Here is a 22,215-nt window from a genome sequence, read left to right on the forward strand (position 1 = left end):
TGGTTTTCCTTCTCTAGAGAACCCAGTCTAAGACCAAAAACCAAAAACCACTGCCATCGAGTCGAGTCGATTCTGACTCATAGCGACCCTATAGGACAGGTTAGAACTGCTCCATAGAGTTTCCAAGGAGCTCCTGGTGGATTTGAACTGCCGATCTTTTGGTTAGCAGCCTACCTCTTAACCACTGTGCCACCAGGGCTCCTACTTTGATGTAGATGAATACTAAAATCAGGTTTTTAACATTTCTACAACACACCAGGAGATATGCTAAACATTTTCTCCTGGTATAAATCTCTAGTAAGTTGGCTTCTCTATCCCAAAGTTTTATAAATATAGAGGTGTTTGTTTAATTAAATTAGCTTTGTAGACTGTTTCATGGACCACTGTATATATGTCAGAGGCAGCAGATCATTGTACTGTGAAAAGACTAACTGTGACCATGAGAAAATACTGTCAATGAAAATAAGCTATGTTGTTAAGAGTCTGTAGTGATACGTTGCAGTCATAAACTACCATTTGATAGGTGCCTTAGGCTGGGTTCTCTAGAGAAGCAAAACCAGTAAAGCGTATAAATATATATAGAGAGAGATTTATATCAAGGAAACAGTTCATGTGATTGTAGAGGCTAGAACATCCCAAGTCCGTGGATCAGGGTAGAGGCGTCTTCCAAATCACAGAGCTGCAGAAGCTGGCGAGTCCAACATCGGCAGGTCGGACAGCAGGTCTCCTGCTCACAGGCTGTGAAGGTCAACGAATTCCAAGATCAGCAGGCAAGACTGAAAAGTTTCTCCTGATTCACGTAGCTGCAGGAGCTGGCAAATCCAAGATTGGCAGGTCAGAGAGCAGGGCTCCACTCACAGGCTGTGAAGATCAATGAATCCCAAGTTCGGCAGATAAGCTGACAGTTCAAGTCCCAAGAACCAGAGATGAGAAGACATGAGGCAGCCACAGGATCCAGAGTGAGCAAAAAGCTAAAATGACTGCTTATATTCAGATGCAGGCCACACCCCAAGGGAAACTCCCTTTCATCTGATTGGCTACTCACAGTATATTCAATCATGGGAGTGATCACATATAAACATGAGAATCATGGCCCAGCCAAGTTGACACACAATCTTAACCATCACAATAGGTAAGAACACTCTGCATAAATCATTAAATATGAACTGACCAAAGCCATCACATATAATGGAAGATGTACATGTATATATTTATATTACAGATATTTTCAAATTCATACGCTTTTACCATATGATTCAGAGTTCTGTTCCTTTTGAAATTTCTAAGAAAACAGCCAAAATAACATACTTTTATCATCCATATGACTTATCTTTTTTTAAATGTACATTTCCCTTTAAGAAGCTACGTTTATCATGTTTGCTTGGGATGAATCACACATGAAGAAATAAATAGTTTTATAGTAAAATGCTGGCTAGGAAGCTACATGTGTAGTTTTAATCCTGGCTGCTTTTACTAGACTGGAAAAGAAAGGTTAACTAATAGTTCAAGGTAAGAAGTAATCATAAACAAACTGCTGTGAGCAGTTGTGGGAGGCATATTCATCCAGGTCCCTCTCATTCCAAAAGCTTCTGTTTCTACCCCAAACAGTGGAAATTCCTCCTCTAAGACCACTCCTTCAATGTTAAAGTTAAAATACTCACATTGAGAGAAGCCCACCCATATATGTTCATTTGACAAAAAGAAACAGAACTCAACAACCAAACACTTCGAGGGACAGAGTAGCAGGGGCAGGTGTCTGGGGACCATGGTTTCAGGGGACATCTAGGCCAATTGGCATAACAAAGTCTATTAAGAAACTGTTCTGCATCCTACTTTGGTGAGTGGAGTCTGGGGTCTTAAAAGCAAGCAAGCGGCCATCTAAGATGCATCAATTGGTCCCAACCCACCTGGAGTAAAGGAGAATGAAGAGCACCGAAGTCACAAGGAAAGTATTAGCCCAAGAGACAGAAAGGGCTACATAAACGAGAGACTGTATCAGCCTGAGACCAGAAGAACTAGATGGTGCCCAAAATCAAAAGCCAAACCCATTGCCATCAAGTCGATTCTGACTCATAGTGACCCTACGGGACAGAGTAGAACTTCCCCATAGAATTTCCAAGGAGTGCCTGGTGGATTCGAACTGTCGACCTTTTGGTTAGCAGCCATAGCACTTAACCACTATGCCACCAGGGTTTCCAGATGGTGCCCGGCTACCACCAATGACTGCCCTAACAAGGAACACAACAGAGAGTCCCTGACAGAGCAGGAGAAAAGTGGGTGCAGAACTCAAATTCTAGTAAAAAGACCAGACTTAATGGTCTGAGACTGCAGGAACCTCAGAAAGCATGGCCTCTTGACTCTCTGTTAACTCAGAACTGGAGCCATTCCCAAGGTCAACTCTTCAGACAAAGATTAGACTGAACTATGGGACATAAAATGATACTCGTGAGGAGTGTACTTCTTGGCTCAAGTAGATACATGAGACTAGATGGGCAGCTCCTGTTTGAAGGTGGGATGAGAGGACAGAAAGGGCCAGGAGCTGGTTGAATGGACACCGGAAATCAGGGGTAGAAAGGGGGAGTGTGCTATCACAGTATAGGGAGAGCAATTAGGGTCACATAACAATATATGTACAAATTTTTGTATGAGAGACTAACTTGAATTGTAAACTTTCACTTAAAGTACAACAATAAAATAAAATAAACCATACCAATGGACAAAAAAAAAAAAAAAGAAACAGAACCCGTACTATAGAAATATCTTTGTAAAATTGTAATTTCAAACAACTGCTGGTTGCTCAACTCTAATACAAAAAAGCGAAAACTCTGGTGTGGTACATTTGTAAAAGAGAAGCCAGAACAGGATGCTAAAGAGAATTAGAGAACACTGAAGTAGCAGAGTCATGAAGCAAATATGGGACCTTGACCAAGATCCATGTCAGCATCACTTCATTATCCAGAGGAGCCAAAGATATCAAACAGTAGTGAGAAGGCACTGACAGTTAATACATAACTACACTGTAGTAATATCTCAATAGTATTTCCCTTCAATTCATAAACATCTCTTGAGCACCTGCCATGCATCAGACACTGTCCTAGATGCTGGGGACCCAGAGATGAATGAGAGATGGCCCCTGCTTTCAAGCAGGACAGATACTAGTAGAAGAAATGGATATGTAAATACACAATTAGATGCAATGTGATGACTGCAAAAACAGGACATCAATAAAGTAAGAATTAGCATGAATTCACAGTAATGGTAGACATTTCAGGGATGGCTCTCTGTGTGTGTTTAGTGTGTGATTTGTTGTTAGTTGCTATCAAGTCCATTTCAACTCACAGCAACCTCATGTATAGAAGGAAACATGACCCAGTCCTGTGCCATTTTCATGATTGTTGGCATACATGTGATTACAATTATAGAGTTCATGCCATGCTGTGGTTTCAGGTTTTAATCATTCTCCAGTAATTTTCTATGTCAACTTTATAAAGCATACCATTTAAACAACCCCTTCAGATGTGGTGAAGAGATGGGACAAACTAATGATTTTCAGACGGGCACCCAGAAGATAGGGCATTTCAGCCACACTTCTTACCCACTGGGGCTTGAATATCTCCTCTTCTTGCTTGTGTGTACTTCATGATACAAGGCCCAGCAAGAAAATAATAACAATTCAGAATGCAGTTTGCTAAGAAGTGGAAGAATTTTTCAATCTGTAATAATCTGAGGTATATAATTGGTTGCCCAATCACATGGTCGGTGTACGTGATGAACTCCTCCAAATTTCGAAGCGCCTTTACAGAGCTGAATGTGGAAGCATGATGAATTTCATAAGTGGACACTTGTCAGATGCCTAAGTATGTTTTCAGAAAATGTCAATAGCCAGAAAAGACACTCAGAAGGTTGTGTATTTATTTTACAGCATTTTTTCTAATTTCTAATGTTACTTCAAACATTAACATCATGACTTCTGAAGAAATGCGATAATAGAACAAATCCCATCTTCACCACCAAACTCAATACAAATAATATGCTTAGCCATTTCTGGACTGTTTGAGAAGGTAAATCTTTTTGATGTTAACAAGTTCTCTTAATACATCTTCCATAAGGGTTCATTACTGTTTCTTTGCAGTTGAGTGGCAAAAATCTCTGGGATATGAAAATATTCACTAATAACTGACTACTTAGAGGTCCCTGGGTGGCGCAACAGTCACTATGAGTCAGAATCGACTCGAAGGCAGTGGGTTTTTTGGGGGGTGGTTTAAGTGGTTTGCACTTGGTCAATAATCAAAAGGTTGACAGTGTGAATACACTCAACAGTACTCCGAAGAAAGACCTGGTGATCTACTTCTGTAAGATCACAGCCATTGAAAACCCTACGGAGGACAATTCTATTCTGAAACACATCGGATCACCATCATTGGAACCCACTCGATGGCAATGGTGTATAACATTAGACTCCACTAATCACAACTCCCTGCTTTATACTAGAGTCTGTCCTGCTCATCTTGTCAAATAAATGTCAGATGTCAATATCAGAAACACACCAACTACAGAGAAGCCAGAGTGTTGGAAAGATGAAAGATGACACAAGGCCTTGAAACGCCTACAAGCATATACAATGCCGCTGCCAGACAAAGATCTAACATAACTAGACCCATTCACCATTGAAGGAAAGAAAATCGACAGGAATGACAACCAGATGGGCACTTCCTCTGAGAATCATTTCAATATCAAAGGATTCAGAGAGTCTCTTGAGAAAGTTCTAATGCATTTGACTATTCTTACAAAAAGAGACTTTTTAAAATACTACAAAGTCAAACATGAAAAAGAGAATATCATACTGTTTTATCATACAAATTTATCAGAAAATGTAATTCCTCACCTCCCTCCCCAGAAAAAACAGATTGAGCATTGGATTCCTTCTATCTGAGGTTCAAATAATTAACTGAAATTATAACCTAAATTTTGTTATATATTAGATAAAACAAACTAATAATGTAAAGTTTCATTTTAATAAAAGTCCCAATCGAATTTTCCCCTTTTCCACTTATTTTGACGTTCTGGTCCTCTTAGTATATAGATTCCCTTTCAGTGGTTTTTTTTCAGAACCACTTTTCCTCAGGTAACAAGGACGATCAGTGAATCAATTCTATCTGAAGATAGTAGATAATTTTGTACCTACCAAATCACCTAGTACAGGGAAAAAAAAAACAGGTCTCATCAACAACCTTGAGAAGCTTCTAACCACGCTGAGTCTAAGACTCACACTCATGAAGTAACAAGAGAACATGACCTGAAGCAGGCCATCAATACACTGTCAGACACAAGCTTAATCACATGTAAGCAGCGAACTAGGTCATCAATACACTGTCAGACACAAGCTTAATCACATGTAAGCAGTGAACATATTCCAAGGCCAACAAGAAATCATTTGCAAATGATTTATAGTATTGTTTTTCTCATGTAAAAAGGTAATCAAGGGATGCTCAAATTTATATTGTTTCTTTTTACTTTCTAAAACACAGTAATTAATCTTTAATCTTATTTTCTCCAAGACCTCCATGACTGATAATCCCCCTCTTTTATTAAGACACTTTTTTCCAGATTTGAGACCAAATCCAAACAGGCATATCAAGGACTTAAAGCTGAATTATTAAATGACTTAGTATTTACTGATAACTCCTTGTTAATATAGCTCATATGACTCCAAAGTTTACAGTTATCATCAGAACAATCAACCCAAGGAGCAGGCTGAGACTGAGAATGGTTCTAACCTAAAAAATGTATCAGTAACTCTGATTAAACAACTAATAAATCTCCCTTCCAAGCCATATTAAATAATTGCCCTACAATTACCCTTCATAGAACATCTCACGGAAGGTTCTGAATTTTAGATTAAGATACATGACTAAGATATAATAAATTATACTAATAAAAGCCAAAACTTCCAAAATGAGCAATTAAAACAAACTGCAGAGCTCTGGTTGATGACAGTCACTATATAAACGCTGACTGAAAACTAATAGCAAAAGCCACCTTCTTTTTAAAGTGTAAACAGGAAAATCAACTTAATCTAAAGAATTCACTAAATTTGTATCTGAGTGGGTAATAATACCATATGGTGGGAAGAAATACAAACGTTAGAATCAGTTGGAATATTTTCAAACCTTAACTCTGCCACCAGTTAGTTGTAAGACCTTGGGTAAATTATATCACCCCTCTTTTTTTTATCTTTATGTATAATGGGGATTATAATACCTGAGCAAACTGTTAAATGGCTCACCAAAATTGCATACAATGGAGAATCGGTATCTCCCCAAAAAGAAACTAAATGTTTGCAGTAAGGACCTCAGCTCTCCCCTAAGTAAACAGACCCAAGCTAGATTAGTGCAGTCTTGAATTTTGATCTTGAATCTCCACTGGAGTAATATTAGGATGGAAAGATTATAAGAGCTCATTCATTTTGGCAAGGGCAATGATGAGACAGCCAAACAGTTCCAGGTGCCCAGACACCATTTTGAAGTCTGATACTGTAGCTTTTCTGTGAAATTCTGTGAGCTACCCAATACCTTTTCAATTAATTTGTTTTCTTTTAGTTTCCGTTGCTTGCAACCAAAGAACCTTAAGTAACATAACAACTTCAGCAGAGAAGTGTATATTTTAGACAAATGAGGCACATTTCTCGAGGGTAAAATCTAATGCTGAACCAAACCTTTAAAATACCGCCTCACTTGCCTAGTGTTTTACAATATTCAAAGTACTTCCACTTACTTCATTTGATGCCTGCAATAACCCACATAGTATATAGGAGGGGCTTGATATATAACCCCCGCAAGAAGGGTCAGAGCCCAGACTAGAAACCAAGTCTACTAAATAGCCATGCTTTTTCGCCCCTCTATTATGTGACTGGAAACCCTGGTGGCATAGTGGTTAAGAGCTACAGCTGTTAACCACAAGATTGGCAGTTGGAATCCACTAGGTGCTCCTTGGAAACCCTATGGGGAACAGGAAATTTCAATTGATTACCAAAATTCAACATAAAGGTGTAGAAATAACTTAGCAACACAAAATACTAAATAGGAAAGTTTTCTGAGAGAGTTTATTGTAAAAAATCCTTCATTTGATTAATGAGGAACTAAGACTCTGGATAATGGAGTTACTTGAGATAGTAATTCATTTGTAATGGAAATAATGCAAAGCCATGATGTATTAGACGTGGATTCCATTCGAGAGAACTTCAGTTACTGACGTTAAGAGAATCATCTCTAAGGTAGTCCTCAACAATCTGCAAGAGCTAGAGCAGCTATTTCCCACCCAAAATCATTTCCAGGCTCTGAAACTCAAAAACTCTGTAACGAACTCTATAGTACTAACCGTCACGCCATCCAACATTGTCGTCTGCCCCTGCCTCAATCCCATGACTCCAAATATCCACAGCTATCTGTAGGCAAGGCAATGATATCCACTACCCATTCAAAAGTCGCTCTGTAACCCATTCCACCTCCCTCTCAGGGCCTGAATTCATCCTTATGACCCTGTGTTCCTCTGCTTGGTGTACCTCCAAGGGCCTATCAGATTAGCAATTTCCCCTAAACCCTCCGGAAGGGACCACCCTGTCCCTCTCTGAGTACCAGCAGCTTAACCCCTCTCTCCAGGGTGATGGACAGGGACTGAGAATTGGTTCTTATCATAACATGCCAACCAGTTGACTGGGTCCTGCTCCAAGCTGCAGTCCCCCAAAAGTCCCAACACTCCCAAACGATTGTACAGCTGTGTCTTATACCATCATTTTCAAATCCTACTCGAGTGGAGTTCATTTCCACCCCTTTCTTGGAACGTGACATTCATATTAGCTCCCCTGTGCCTGCTGGAACTGTATCCATACCTGATTTTCCTGAATGCACTGCAAATTCCCTAAACTCCAGCCAGCTCCCCTGCCTCTGTGCTCCATCTTCTTCTCGCACTCAGAATGCTAAATAACAGCCACAGCTCAGTGAAGTCTCGGCACCTTCTGCTGTGGGCTGCATATGACAGTATGGCACACACACATTTTCTCCTTGAACAATTGATGTATATACTATGTAAGTAATATCAATAGATTTTAAAGAATCTCTCATCTCTGCAGCAGATTCAATTTTCAGGATATACACCAGGAATATACAAAATTGTGACAGATTCCATTTCCCTCAAGTACCGAAAAGAGTCTTTGAAGCTTTTGTTTTAGTAAAAAGCCTGGCAGAATTCACTGACAAATCCAGCAATTTAAAGCAAGTCCAGTTTTTCTTCCAATTTCTGAGTGACAACAGAACTGCAAAAGCAAACTTTACTCTATTTTTCTCAACTCAGCAGGACAACGTCTCCCTGGGAATGGCTGAATCAACTGCAAAACACACAACCATTTTAGCTGATTGAAAGCGGTAGCATTCATGTTGAAATGCGAGGTCACCGTGGACACTTGAAACAGAATAATGTAGATGAAGAGGAAGTTAAGTCAGAGCGCAGTTAGCATTTTAAAATATTCATAATGGAGAGTGGACAAAAGGAGAATTTTCTCAAGTCAATATCAAAGGTTTCCTTGTAAATCTGCGCGGACGTAAGTGTGAGTCTAAATGGAAACCAGTGTTTTGAAGATAAGAAACACATGCATACACCAAAAAGTACTAAAGATAAAACCATTTCACGTGGATTTGTAAGATACAGTGTTTGGTTGGGAACATTTTAGATTTTCTTTACACTTTTAAAAAATTATCTTAATCGCTTACTTTATAACCAGAAAAATTTATTCTAGTCCACGTTGTTGTCAGCTGCTGTAGAGTCAGCCCCTGACTCATGGCAACCCCAAGTAACAAGAGAACTAAATGCTGCCCAGTTCAGTACCATCCCTATGATTGGTTGCAGACTGGACCACTGTGATCTCTAAAGTTTTCATTGTTTGATTTCTGGAAGCAGATCGCCAAGCTTTTTTTCCTAGTCTGTCTTAGTCTAAAAGCTCCGATGAAACCTGTTCGACATCACAGCAATACCCAAGCCCCCACTGACGGACAAGCAGTGGCTTCGCATTAGGTAAGCTGACCAGTAATTGAATGTAGGTCTCCTGCTTGGAAGGTGAGAATTCTACAACTGAACTACCACTGCCCCAATCCTACACCATAAAAACCCAAAACCCGTTGTCGTCGAGTTGATTCCAACTCATAGTGACCCTAAAGGACAGAGAAGAACTGCCCCACAGGGTTTCCAAGGCTGTACTCTTTACAGAAGCAGACTGCCATATCTTTCTCCTGCTGAGCAACTGGTGGGTTTGAACCACTGACCTTTTGGTTAGCAGTCCAGTGCCTTAACCACTGTACCACCAGGGCTCCAATCCTAGTCCATCATTCTAATTTAAATTAAAGCAATTTAAAGACAGGATTTTAATTGATTCTTTGCAAAGTACTAAATAGGACTCCAAGCCTACGAAATAACAGGGATTCAAAGTTACCATAGCTAAAAACGTTTTACAGATTCTGAATATCACTGCTCATTTGCTTTTTTGGGATTTTTTAAAATCTTCTTTAATGAATCATGAAACCATAATATTTTTCAACTTGAATGGACCTTAAAAATCGTATCATAACCAGTTCTTTCATTTTAGAAATGAAGAAATCAAAACTCAGAAAGGTTAAGCGGACTTAAAATGAAATTCAACATCAAGCACCTAATTCAGAGAGTTAAAAGAATAACATCACAGCACACCTCCTGAGCGTTACTTTCCTTTCTCAGGATTCAGGCTATGTAATTATTCGTCAAAGTTAAAACAAAAAAAAAGGATAATCATGATGAACAAAAACTGAAATATCAAAGGGCCCATCCGGTACTGGTGGGCTCCACAGGCTGAGGTAAACATCAATTAATTCTGAATTGCAGTGTAGAAATTGTTGGGTTGGCAAATGTTTTGTTATGTCTATGTTTGCCACAATAAAAAAAGAAAAAATGTCAATTAATTGCCATCAAAAAGTTATTTAAAAATAATAATGAACGTTTGCATTTTTCAGAATTGATCTAACCCTCTAGCATATCTGGGAAAATGACCGTTTATGGTTCCATCCAATGCCCAAAACTCTTCACATAGTGTCGGACGCGACGAAGCTATTTTAAGCTTGACTGTTGAGTAAAGTGAATGTACCTCCCAGCCTTCAATGTGAGACTGCCATTCCTCTAAAACTTCTAATTTTTCCATCTGTCTCTTGGCCTCGTTTATGTTGGAGCAAACAGCTTTCATGGCTTGGAGAGCCTCCATCACTGCTGCGTAGTCGCTGTGTTTCCTTGGAGTCCGCTTCAGCAGCTCCTGTTTACACACAAAACAAGAGACCTCCCTTTGATCTGCAGCTTTCCGGTACAGCAGGTTCAGGCTGACCAGGAAATGAAAACTGCAAAGATCATGAGAGCTACTTCTATAAGTGACATCACAAACTCCATCCAGCTTAAGATAAAACAAATGGTCCTATCAAACGAGCAAAGTGTTAGCCCGATGCACGCTTTGCAGCCACTTTAATTTTTCTCTCAAAATTATTTTCTGTGTAAAAACTAAGTGAAGTTTCTCCTTCTGAATCCTTAAATAGCTCATCTGTAGCATGTAAATTTTTTTAAAGCTTGACCTTGGCTCTGACAGAGCACGTATTTATTATGCTAATTTCATATCCCTAGAGTCTTTAACAGAATAACAAATCTTTAAATTCATAGGTCCCACAATATCAAAAACGATTTAAATACCTTGTTTTCTAAGAATTTTTTGAAAACCGGTAAAAATATGCGATAAAAAAAACAAAATTTTTAAGTAATGTCATATTCCAGCAAAATAAAACAATTTATAAACTCCACAATACTCCGCCATTAAAGGAGCAATGTACGTTGTTATCCTCAAGAACTCAGGTTCATTCTCTGTAATGAATGAACTGTCACACACCCCTCAATAGCTGTCTTTTTGTTTTTGTTTTCTGAGGGGTTTTTTGTGGGGTTTTTTTGGCTTTTTATGTATACTTTTTTTCCATTCAGGATATTAAAACTAAAGGTCATCGTTTAATCTTTTAAATATATTAAAATGTCATGCTGCTTGTTGTTTACACGCACAAAATCAAACAAGTTCACCCACTGTCTAGACAACTGTGACCACACTGCTTTATAATTAGTCATTTGTTTCCTTGCTACAGTTGCCATCATCCTATAACTAACACAATTACCAAAAACCTGAAGCAATTCTTTAAAAGAATTTTCTTAATTCTCTATCTACAGTGGGAACATATGCGCTTGCCACCCTCTCTTGAGCTCTGCTATTGTTGAAAATTCTGCCACAAACTCTGACCTTGCATTCAATATGTTCACACTCTGTTCAGCAGAGCTAACACCAAAAAAAAACAAAAAAACAAAAAAACACTACATCATTTCCAACACAAGTTTTAGCAACATATGCCGGATAATCCACAAAAGAGAAATGCGGACTTCCCCAGAAATTCTAAAAAGAAAAAACATCTGTAAACTACGTGAAGTGGTCAACTCAGTCTATGGGCCATGGTGCGGGCCCTGGGGACTGTGCCCAGTGGGTATCTGTGGACTTGGGACATGAATTTGGATTATGTGAAATAGCCAGAGAAACTCATTAGTGATAATCTTCTGACGATTACTTTCTATGAAACATGGACTGATTGAACTATCCAATAATTTAAGTTCCACAAATCATTTCAAGTGTTTTTCTTAGCACTGCCATTCCATTTTGTCATTTACTGCTTCATGTGACCCACACCATTCTCTTACAGTAATGATTTAAAATCCAGGCTCTGAAATAATATAAATTAGACCTTAACTATATTAGCATTATGAAGTCACTAATGTTAGAAGAAATAAAAAAATATAACCAACAGCCCTATAGATAAGGAGCAGTATAAACTGGCCATAATGTACTTAATGGAGCCTACCTTAAAGGGACCATCTGAAACTAATACATTTACTCCAAATGAAATTCAAACAAGCATATTTTCTACAAAGAACACTAAAAGCCTCTTTTCCCATAACATTTTCTTTCTACTCCATGTATAAACTTAGTCACAAAATAGTCATTTTTTCCAATAACTACGGTCTGCTTTTTCTTTATAAAGTCAGGATGTTTTAAAGAGAATTTAAAGTAAGATCATCAGAAAAATATGCAGGTACAAAAAAAAATTACAATAAAGCAAACATATAAATTACCTTCAAAAGGAGTGGGTACTTGCATATTCTTTGTATTGGTGTTACTAAATAGCCTTCCAGGGGAACATCTGTGTTCTTCCGTCCTCCAAGCAGCATGCAGTTCTGGGTGAAAATAAACATATTTAAAAATACAGTTTTTAAACCTGAGACTATGAAACTTTCTTCTACCATAAACTCTCTGCTAAAAACTTGTGAAAGCATATGTCTCTATATAGTTCCCTCTTCTTAGAAGAGTACATTCAGTCACAACTAATACTTACAGAGTGAGAAAGGAATACTTTTATCTTTCATATTAGTTACAGAAACTAAAATGTTTTGAAATTCATAAAGTTTTGAATCTATGCCTTAAAAATTAATCCACATATATTCTCTCCTGAGTATGAAATCTGAGGAAAAAGATACAGATAGAGGAATGAATGAGTGGATAGATGAATGGAAGGCAGGCTGCCTGGCTGGCTGGTTGGCTGGACAGGCAGGTGGACGGATAGACGGACAGACAGAGAAAGAGAGAAAGAGACAGACAGACCAACCCTGCTTATTTATAAAGGGAAGTAGCACTGCGGTGTAGAAGAAAAAGCATAAAGAAAACTGAGTTCCAAACCAGGCTTTGCCACTTATTTCAGAACTCCAGTTTTCCTCTCTGTAAAACTAGCAGGTTTTACCAGGTGATCTCCAAGTCACTTTTAGTTATAACATTTCACCAGTGACACTGACCAGCTTGAGGCTGTGGTCCTGCTTGGGGAAAGTGTCAGACTGGCAGATTAGCCAAAATTTGAACAGGAATAACCTGGAGAGCACAGGCTTAGAGAAACTCTGCACTTACCCCATGCCTGCTGACTGAAAGGCTGTGTGCACACACAGCGAAGGCCTGAGAGGGCACCACGGACTAAAAGGCAGGTCAGGCTTGAAAACTGCTTGACCTTTGAATGTGCCCCACACTCACACAGAGATCCATGGACAAGATGGATAGCAATGTTAGAGTACAACCTCTGACAAATCATTGACTGACCACTAAGCTAAGCAGTCACAGAAATCTAGGTAAATTATAAAAATTAAAAATTTTAAAATATGAGTAGAGGTATCAGCAGCTGCACACCACAGGAGAGACAGATTCAAGGCAGGTCCCTGGGTGGTGCAAACAATTTACACTCGACTGGTAACCAAAAAGTTTGGCAGTTCAAACCCACCCAGTGGCATCACAGAAGAAACAGGACTGGCGATCAGCTTCTGTAAAGATTACAGCCAAGAAAACGGTATGCAGCAGTTCTACTCTGTAACACAGAGGTTCTCCAAAATCTCAAACCAATGATAAAAACAAAATCAACAAGAGAGACAGATTCTGCAGGTTAAGTCCAGGCAAACTATTAAAACCAAACCAACCAAAAAAAAGCAACAATAACCAACCTCAAGCAGAAAATATCAGAATCTAGAGTTGCTACAACATATTATTTAAAATATCCTATTTTCAATAAAATAAATTGTGAGATACGCAAAGAAACAGGAAAATGTGATCCATATACAGTCAATAGAAACTAACTCTGAGCACACCCAGATGTTGGGTTTAGCAGGAAAGCTTCAAAATAGCTATTATAAATATGTTCAATCAATTTTTTAAAGGTTGTTTAAAGACTTAAAGGACCATTTGCTAATACTGAATAAATGAATAGGAAATCTCTGAGGAGTGCTGCTCTAGGCCAAAATCCTATGTGTGATCTTTCAGGCCCAACCATCTGTAATTCCAAGACTTTGCCTGGCAGGCCTCATGGGGGGAGCTGCCCTCCCCACACCACACTCGCTGCACAGGCAGTGCACTGCAGTTTTCTGGAAGGAATGGCAGTCAAGGTCAAGCCTATCCCCCAAACCCCTCACCCCTGGCCAGCCATTCTTATACACATATCTGCATTCTTAGCCCAGATGCCTCCATTCAGAGGACTCCTTATTGTGGGGACTTGACTGAGACACTTGTCTTCACTTTGACTCAGTACCTTTCCACTCCTAGCTCTTCTATTCTTTCTTCCCACAGCCTACAGGTCCATAAAAAAGGTCTTTTGTCCCCAGGGCTCCTCAGCAGTGAGATGATTCCCTCCATCTGCACTGATCTACCTGAATCTTACCCGGTGCCATTCCATGGGGAAAATAATGAAACACTGAAGGGCTGGCACCACTTTTTGCTTCTTATATTCACTGTTGTAGTAGGTGAATAAAGGCTTGTTGCTACTTTCAGTTTGGCTCATCGTCCTAAGTGACCACTTCCACACCTGGTGACTTGACAATCTCAACGGAAAAACAGAAACTAAAAAGAATCACATAGGTGTGAGATTAAATAAACAATCCACTAGCTAGGCTCAACAGCAAATTTGAGATGGTAGAAAAAAGAATCAGTTAAGTTGAAGACAGATCAAGAAAAATCAGTATCCAATCTGAAGAAAAGGGAGAAAAAATTTGTGGAAAAATGAAAACAGCATTAGGCACCATGAGAACTCAAGCATACCAACACATGTGTAATGTGAGAAAAAAAGAGTCAGATAATTATTTAAAGAAATAATAGCCCCAAACTTCTCAAATTTAATAAAAAACATTGTACATTCAAAAAGCTCAGTGAACCTCAAGTAAGATAAATACAAACATATTCACACCAAAACACTATAGTGGAAGTGTTGAAAAATGAAGACAAAGAGAAAATCTTGAAAGCAGCAAGAGAAAAATGGCTCATCATGTAAAATAGGACAACAATACAATCAGCAGATCCTTTCTCACCAGAAACAATGGAGGCCACAGACCTCAAAGTGCTGAAAGAAAAAAACTATCAACAAAGAGCAAAATAAAGACATTCCCAGATAACAAAGACTGAGCAGAGTCATTGCTAGCAGAATTGATTTATAAGAAATACTAAAAGAAGTTTTTCAGGCTGAAAAGATAAGACAGCAGAGGCAAATACAGAGGAAGAAATGAAGAACACCAGAAATGGTAAGTATGCAGGTAAACATAGGACTGTATGTGATTGTTAAGGTTGTGTGTCAACTTGGCTGGGCCATGATTCTCAGTAGTTTGGCAGTTATGATGTAGTTTGGCAGTCGTATCATGATGTAATCACCTCCATGATGAGATCTGATATAATGTGATCACCTCCATGATGAGATTTGATATACTGTGATCACCTCCATGATGGGATCTGCTGTAAGTAGCCAATCAGCTGAAAGAGAGTTTCATCAGGGGTATGGCCTGCATCCAATATAGGTAGACTTTCTGGAAAGGCTCACAGGCTTTTGCTCACTCTGGATCCTGCAGGGGCTTCTGTTTGTCTGACCTCCAGTTCTTGGGACTTCAGCTAGCAGCCTATCTGCCGTCTTGCCTGCTGTCTTGTCTTTGCAGCCTATGAGCCAGAGCTCTGCTGTCTGACCTGCCGATCTTTGGTTCACCAGCTCCTGTGGCTATGTGATTCAGGAGAAGCCTCTAGTCTGACCCACAAACTTGGGACTTCCAGCCTCTACAACCTCATGAACCATTCCCTTGATATAAATCTCTCTATATATAAATATTTACACGCTTTATTGGTTTTACTTCTCTAAAGAACCCAGTCTAACACACTGTATAAATATATTTTTCTCTTGTCTTCTTTTAATTTATTTAAAAGATAAATGATTATAGAAATAATTAATTATAACACAGTATTGTTGGGTTAATAATATATATAACATATAAGACAATAATAGCACAAAGCAGGGAAAAGGAAAAGGAGCTATATTGCAGCAAAGCTCCTATATTTTACTGGAATAAAGTCAGTATTAACCTGAAATAGACTTGGTAAGTCAAGGGTTAGGGTCTGGTTTCGTGGGACATTCCAGTTAACTGGCTTAATAACGTGTTTAGTGCTTCCGTTCTACCTCCTAGTTCATACATAGTGTAGTTCCTGGGATCTTAAAAGCTTGCAAGTGTCCATCAAAGTACAACAATTGGCCTCTATTCACCTGGAGCAACAGAGGAAAAAGGAGGTCAGGAATAGAAGGAAATGGAATGTGTGGCTAATTGCCTCCATGAACAACTTTCTCCTTTGCCAGGTGACCAAAAGAACTGGATGGTGCCCAGTTACCATTACTGAACATTTGAATCAAAGATTCTATAGAAGAATCCTGAACAATACAGAATACAATTTAAAATTCTCATGGACTCCACACTTTCTGGAGCCATGGAAGCTGGATGGACCCCCGAAACCACTGCCCTGAGATAATCTTTAAATCTTAAACCAAAAAAATTCCCTAAAGTCTTCTTAAAACCAAACAGTGTTTTAGCTTAACTAGTAAAGAATGTCTGCCTTGAGTATTGTGCTTTTTTAAGATCTATCTGTATGGGATCAAGTTGACAACAGCAAGTGGAAAGACCATATAGGAAACTTAGGGAGTAGTGAGTTTACATTAATTGGGAAGGAACAACTCAGAAAAGAGGGTGAGAATGGTTACTCAACTCAAAGAATGGAATCAGTGTCACTGAATTGTACATGTAGAAATGGTTGAATTGGTTTATGTTCTGCTGTGTATATTCTCAAAAATAACAACAAAAATAAAAGAAATTATTTTTAATAATGTATTTTAAAAAAAGACTGATAATATCAAATGTTGGCAAAGATACAGAGAAAAAATGGCATTCTCACACATTTCTTGTGGATATGACATAGCCACATTTGGCAGTTTTTTAATAAGTTAAACATAAATTCCCAATATGACCCATCAATTCTACTCTTAGTATCTACCCAACAGAAATCAAATATATGTCACACAAAGACTTACACGTGAATATTTACAGCAGCATTATGTATTTATGGAGCCCTGGTGGCACAGTCGTTAGGATCTGTGGCTGCTAACCAAAAGGTCGGCAGTTCAAATCCACCAGCCACTCTTGGAAACCCTATGGGACAGTTCTACTCTGTCCTATAGGATCGCTAACTCAACAGGAACAGGTTTGGCTTTTTTTTTTTGGTTTATGTATTTGTAACAGTCAAAATGTTGGCTATTATAAATGTTCATTTACTAGCAAATAGGTACACAAAATGTGGTCTATCCACAGAATGGAATACTAGTCAGCAATAAAAAGGAATGGAATACCAACTGATACAAGGAGGAACCTCAAGAACATTTTATGAAGCAAAAGAAGCCAGGCACAACAGATTACACTGCATGATTCCATTTACATGAAATTTCCAGAAAAGGCAAATCTATAGAGATGAAAAGCAGATCAGTGTTTACCTGGAGCTAAAGGTGGGAGCAAAGACTGACCATAAGCAGGCAATAAAGAAATTTTTGGGGTGATGGAAATGTTCTAAAACTGGATTGTGGTGATAGCTCCATAACTCCATAATTTGCTAAATATCATTGAATTGTACACTTACAATGCGTTCCTCACTGCCAATTAGATTGTCCAAATAACTGCCAAAATATGTGTTTACTGTCGCTATCCTAAATCAATTAAATGTACATTCTTGCCCTTTTTGTGAAAACTGAGGAATGCATGTAGGAGGAAAGTCGATCTTTAAATTTCCTTTTCTACCATGCCCACTATTTACTTCCCTTCTGTTACTGCCCTACTTAAAGCTATCTTCACAGAAGTAAATGAAATGTTACGAGAGGATATAAAAGCCATGACGAACTCTGGCATCAGTGTCTTTTCTCGCTAGAAACCTGTGGGGTCTGACAAACAATTCATAATCAGTCAGAAGAGGGCATTATCAGTGTTTCCCCGTATGCAAGCTTATCCCAACTCTCACTTCTTAAATTTCTCTAAGGACTCGAGCTTTCCAGTCTAGCTATGCTAAAAATTTGTCCACCAATTTTTACATCACACTGACGCTATTGCCTGGCTCTTACTAAGCCTATCAAGAAATAAAGGCATAAGCTAACGCGTGATCTATACTCACCAAAAGAAAAGTTCGGATTGTTCTTATTTTGTTAAGTTCAAGAAGCAATTTCTGCGCCTTCTCGTGGTTGCTACAGTACTCATCGTAGATACGAAACTTGTCTTTCTGTGAATTCAAGTAAGAAGAAAATACGATCATTTTATTAGTCATTTTGAAATTTTAATCTATGTGATGTTCACAAACTTTATTATGTGTTTACTGTTTCAAGAATTATACTGGGTGTGTGTGGTAAATGTAAAAATGTTTATATATTTATTTTCCCTGCTCTCTGAAGAATAATAGCGTAGAACTGGAGATAGACATGTAATTATACTCCAAGTGGTAGCAACGCACAGAGAAGAGGGTACCTAGCTTTGCCAGGAAGATTCAGATACGGCTTTAAAAAGGAATTAACATCTGAGAAAGATCCGGAGAGATGAATCCGTGATTTCCAGGCAGAGAGAGGGAAGAGAGTCATTTTAGGTAGAGGGAACACATTTGCCAGATCATGTAGGAGTGGAGGAATATTGTACACTAGACAATTAGGTGGAGGGACACTGACAAATGAGAACTACCCAGAAATAAGTAACTAATATAATGATAAACGCTGAAGACACTAGAAATGAGAGATCATTTCAGAAAGAGATACATGTTATTATAGACAAGTCAGGAAATAGTAGCTACTTTCAAACAGTTGCCACATTGGGAAGGATTTACAATTCTGTGCAGCTCCAAAACACAAAACTAGGACTACTAGGTAGAAATTTCAAGCAAAGTGATGGGCAGATTCAGTATCAATATAAAGATTTGCTAACAATAAGAACTGTCACTAAAAGTGATCAAGGAGAAACAAATTAAACATCTTTCATAGATGACATAAAGGAGAGTGTTTCAAAAAGGTATTTCACCATCATGATCACTAGACTCCCTTCCATCTGTAAGATCTTCTCAAAGTGGTTATGATCACTATCTACCAAAGCAGTATCAATAAAAAGAGAAAGACACAGAAAAAAGTATTGATCAACTATTAGAACAAAATGTATCCTTTGACACTTCAAAGACATGCATTTAGAAAAATGACGTGCTATTTAGATAGCCTGTAGAGAATGTATTGAGTCACTTATCTCAAGAGATTGTACGTGCCAGAATAAAATAAACTTCAGAAATAGTTTAGCTAAATTCATGGATGACAGATTCATAATGTGTTACTGGGGAAATGGATGTCAGGGTGCAAGATTCCCATGTGCGACCTCCACATTGAGACAGCAACTATTCCAACTGGCAGAAGATTCCAGTTCTTTCATGAAAGGGAACAGGCTCTAGTAAGTGGACACAAACATGCCTGGCTTCCAGCTGTGCCCAAAAAAAGCATGTACGCTCGAAGAGCCTCTAACTTTCATATACTTATCTTTATGGAATATTTTCCAAGTATAAAAATAACATATGCAGAATTTGCTCACTACTTATAGAAATCTGAGTATCTTTACAAAAGACTAAATGAGAAATAAAAACAAACAAAAATGGATTTCTATGACAGTGTACTCTTGCACATTTTTAAATGGAACGTTAATTGTAGAGCATTTTTATAAGAAAACGCCCTTGAACTGATATTCTGAAGACAAGTGTCAGTGGAGTAGTATCCACAACAGCACTTCTTTTCTTTTTTTTAAATGCATGCCCCTTCGTTCTGAAAACAATTTTTACTTAACACGTGGCTGTTTACTTTGCATATTGATTGCGTAATTTCAGCTATCATGTAAACAGACGTGGAAATGGTCATACAGGTGGAAGCCATGTGATTTGAATCAAAGGATGTCCGTAAAGGCATACTGGCTGATCGTCCTGCACTGCTCAGTACAACCTTCTGAGTAGCCCTCTACTCTTTGAGAGGAATTCAAATGCAGGCGTCTGTATACCTGGAGTCACTTGATTTGCTCACTTCCAGGTGTGTCACAAGTCAATTCACAATGGCTCACGATGCCATTATAAGAGCAAGGATTTTCTGTCTCAGAAGAAGAACTCTCTATGTTTGAGGGAAACATAAATATCCATTCATTACAAACAGCTTGAATACTCATTAGAATTCAAAGCTACATAGGATGCGAAGAACTAACTTGTTGGGGAAAAGAAAAAGCTGTTTATTCTTCACTGAGTAAAATTTAGGATGACGTGAGGCGTTCTCCCCTTTTCTGGCTGTAAATGAAAGATTTCATTGGCCTTAAAAGACCCCAAACCTTTGGTGTCAAGTTTTACTTCTAGCACTAAATCCACACAGACTACTGTGCCAAAAGCTAACCCTTAAAATATAGGGGGTAAGAGCTTTTAAAATAAACACAGAAATTTATCCTACAAAGTGTAGAAAGCAGGTTCCCACTTCTTGTTGAGCGTTCGGTTCAGGATGCAAGCATTCTTCGACAACTTTTAAAAATTCTTTATGTACTGCAAGGATATCTTCAATGTTTGAGAAGAGTGCCTGTAAATAAACACGTGTAAGTAAGTACTGTAGTGAAGAAAAGAAAACCTAGAAGGGTATAGTATTCTTCCTCCAAGCTAAAAGTCTCTGTGGTTAACTACCAATTGCCTTGGTGGAGATTCCAACTCATGATGACCCCCCACCGTGGGTGTCACAGTAGAACTCTGCTCCACAGGGTTTTTGATGCCCGACTTTTTGGAAGTAGATTGCTAGGACTTTCTTCCAAGGTGCTTCTGGGTGAACTTGAACCTCTAGCCTTTCAGTTAGCAGTGGAGCATGTTAACCGTTTGCACCACCCCGGCACTCCCCATGGTTAACTGCCCACATCCATTCCAATCTCCCACCTTATTGCACATCCCTTCCACCTCCACAAGACTCTAGGAACTGGCTCTCAGGGCAACCCTGATTGGCTGAAACCAAGCCTGGTGGTTCCACTCCCTTCACTAAGGACTGCAGGTAAAACTATGTGGGCATATTTGCTTGCAGGCTTTTTGGGAAAGGACTTCTTTGCTCCTATGAAGGACACTCTGAAATGGACAGTCCTTTTCTCCTTTTGGAAGGTGTCCTATGTGGAAGCAAGGCTGGGACAGCAACAAGAGTCATTTTTTCAGCCCTGGAAGGAGCCAACCCAGGGGCAAAGCTGTTACCTGAATGGTGGAGTGATGAGCTATAGAGAACCTAGCAACCTTAGGAACCTCACTGAGTCAGCAATCCTGAAACTTCTCTTCTGTCTGCAGTTCCTAATAAGCGTGCTGAAGTATCTTCAAACCAATATCAGTAATAGGTTTCTTTTGCTCACAACCAAAGAGCATATTAACTAAAAAATTCCCATGGTAGGAGATTTTGAAAGCTATCGATTTAACTGATAGGGAAATAGAAAGAGATATCAAAACCTACAAATCCTTAAAAATATTTTTATTTTTCATAAAACAGCATGTTAGCATGATAAATAAATATCAATGATAATTTTTTACACCTAGGATGAGTAATAACAACTATACATACGTATACATACATACCCATTGCCGTCGAGTCGATTCCAACTCATACCGACCCTATAAGGAAGGCTGGTGGATTCGAACTGCGGACCTTTTCGTTAGCAGCCAAGCTCTTAACCACTACAGCACCAGGGCTCCAATAAGAACTATAGTACCATTGATTTTCATCTTCTACTGCTTAACTTCTCACAATTTTCCTTGCCTACGATTTAAAAGAAGTACTTATACATTTGTTTCTTGGTTGAAGCTATTATATGGACTTTTCTTTCTGTGCCAGTGGACTATCCAAATCCATGTTCCCTATTATCACAGAGACTGGAAGTCTTCTTTGCCCATGTCCTGCATTCCTCAGTCACCTCTAGCAGTCGTTTTACACATTGACAGTTTCCTTCCTTCTCATAGACATTAAGGTTCTAAGTCTCTGGCTTATTTTTCTTCCTCTTCTCAAACATTCCCACAGCAACATTACAAAATATCTTTCTCTCTTCTATGCCATCTTCTTAACCTGCTGTTTCTTTCCCTGAACACTAGCTGTCTGTTTTCTAATTGTCACCAACACGAGTGACTGGCACAAGATCTTATACTAGAACTGAAGACAAGTTGAAAGGCTCTGAAGTAACATCTCATAGATAAAA

General features: G+C 38.7%; 1 protein-coding gene across 1 annotated transcript in view; it reads right to left on the minus strand.

The window, feature by feature from the left end:
• Positions 1-22,215, minus strand: part of PREX2 (phosphatidylinositol-3,4,5-trisphosphate dependent Rac exchange factor 2) — a 324,079-nt gene that overhangs the window by 215,848 nt on the left and 86,016 nt on the right. Inside the window, exons 3-6 of the mRNA XM_012554436.1 lie at positions 20,460-20,582; positions 18,131-18,235; positions 12,223-12,324; positions 10,166-10,327 (exon numbers count right to left, since the gene is read on the minus strand). Of these exons, the coding sequence (XP_012409890.1) occupies positions 10,166-10,327; positions 12,223-12,324; positions 18,131-18,235; positions 20,460-20,582 (492 nt within the window). The remainder of the gene's footprint in view (positions 1-10,165; positions 10,328-12,222; positions 12,325-18,130; positions 18,236-20,459; positions 20,583-22,215) is intronic.

Source organism: Trichechus manatus, unplaced genomic scaffold (genome assembly GCF_000243295.1).
Source record: "Trichechus manatus latirostris isolate Lorelei unplaced genomic scaffold, TriManLat1.0 scaffold00018, whole genome shotgun sequence".
Classification (NCBI taxonomy): Eukaryota; Metazoa; Chordata; class Mammalia; order Sirenia; family Trichechidae; genus Trichechus; species Trichechus manatus.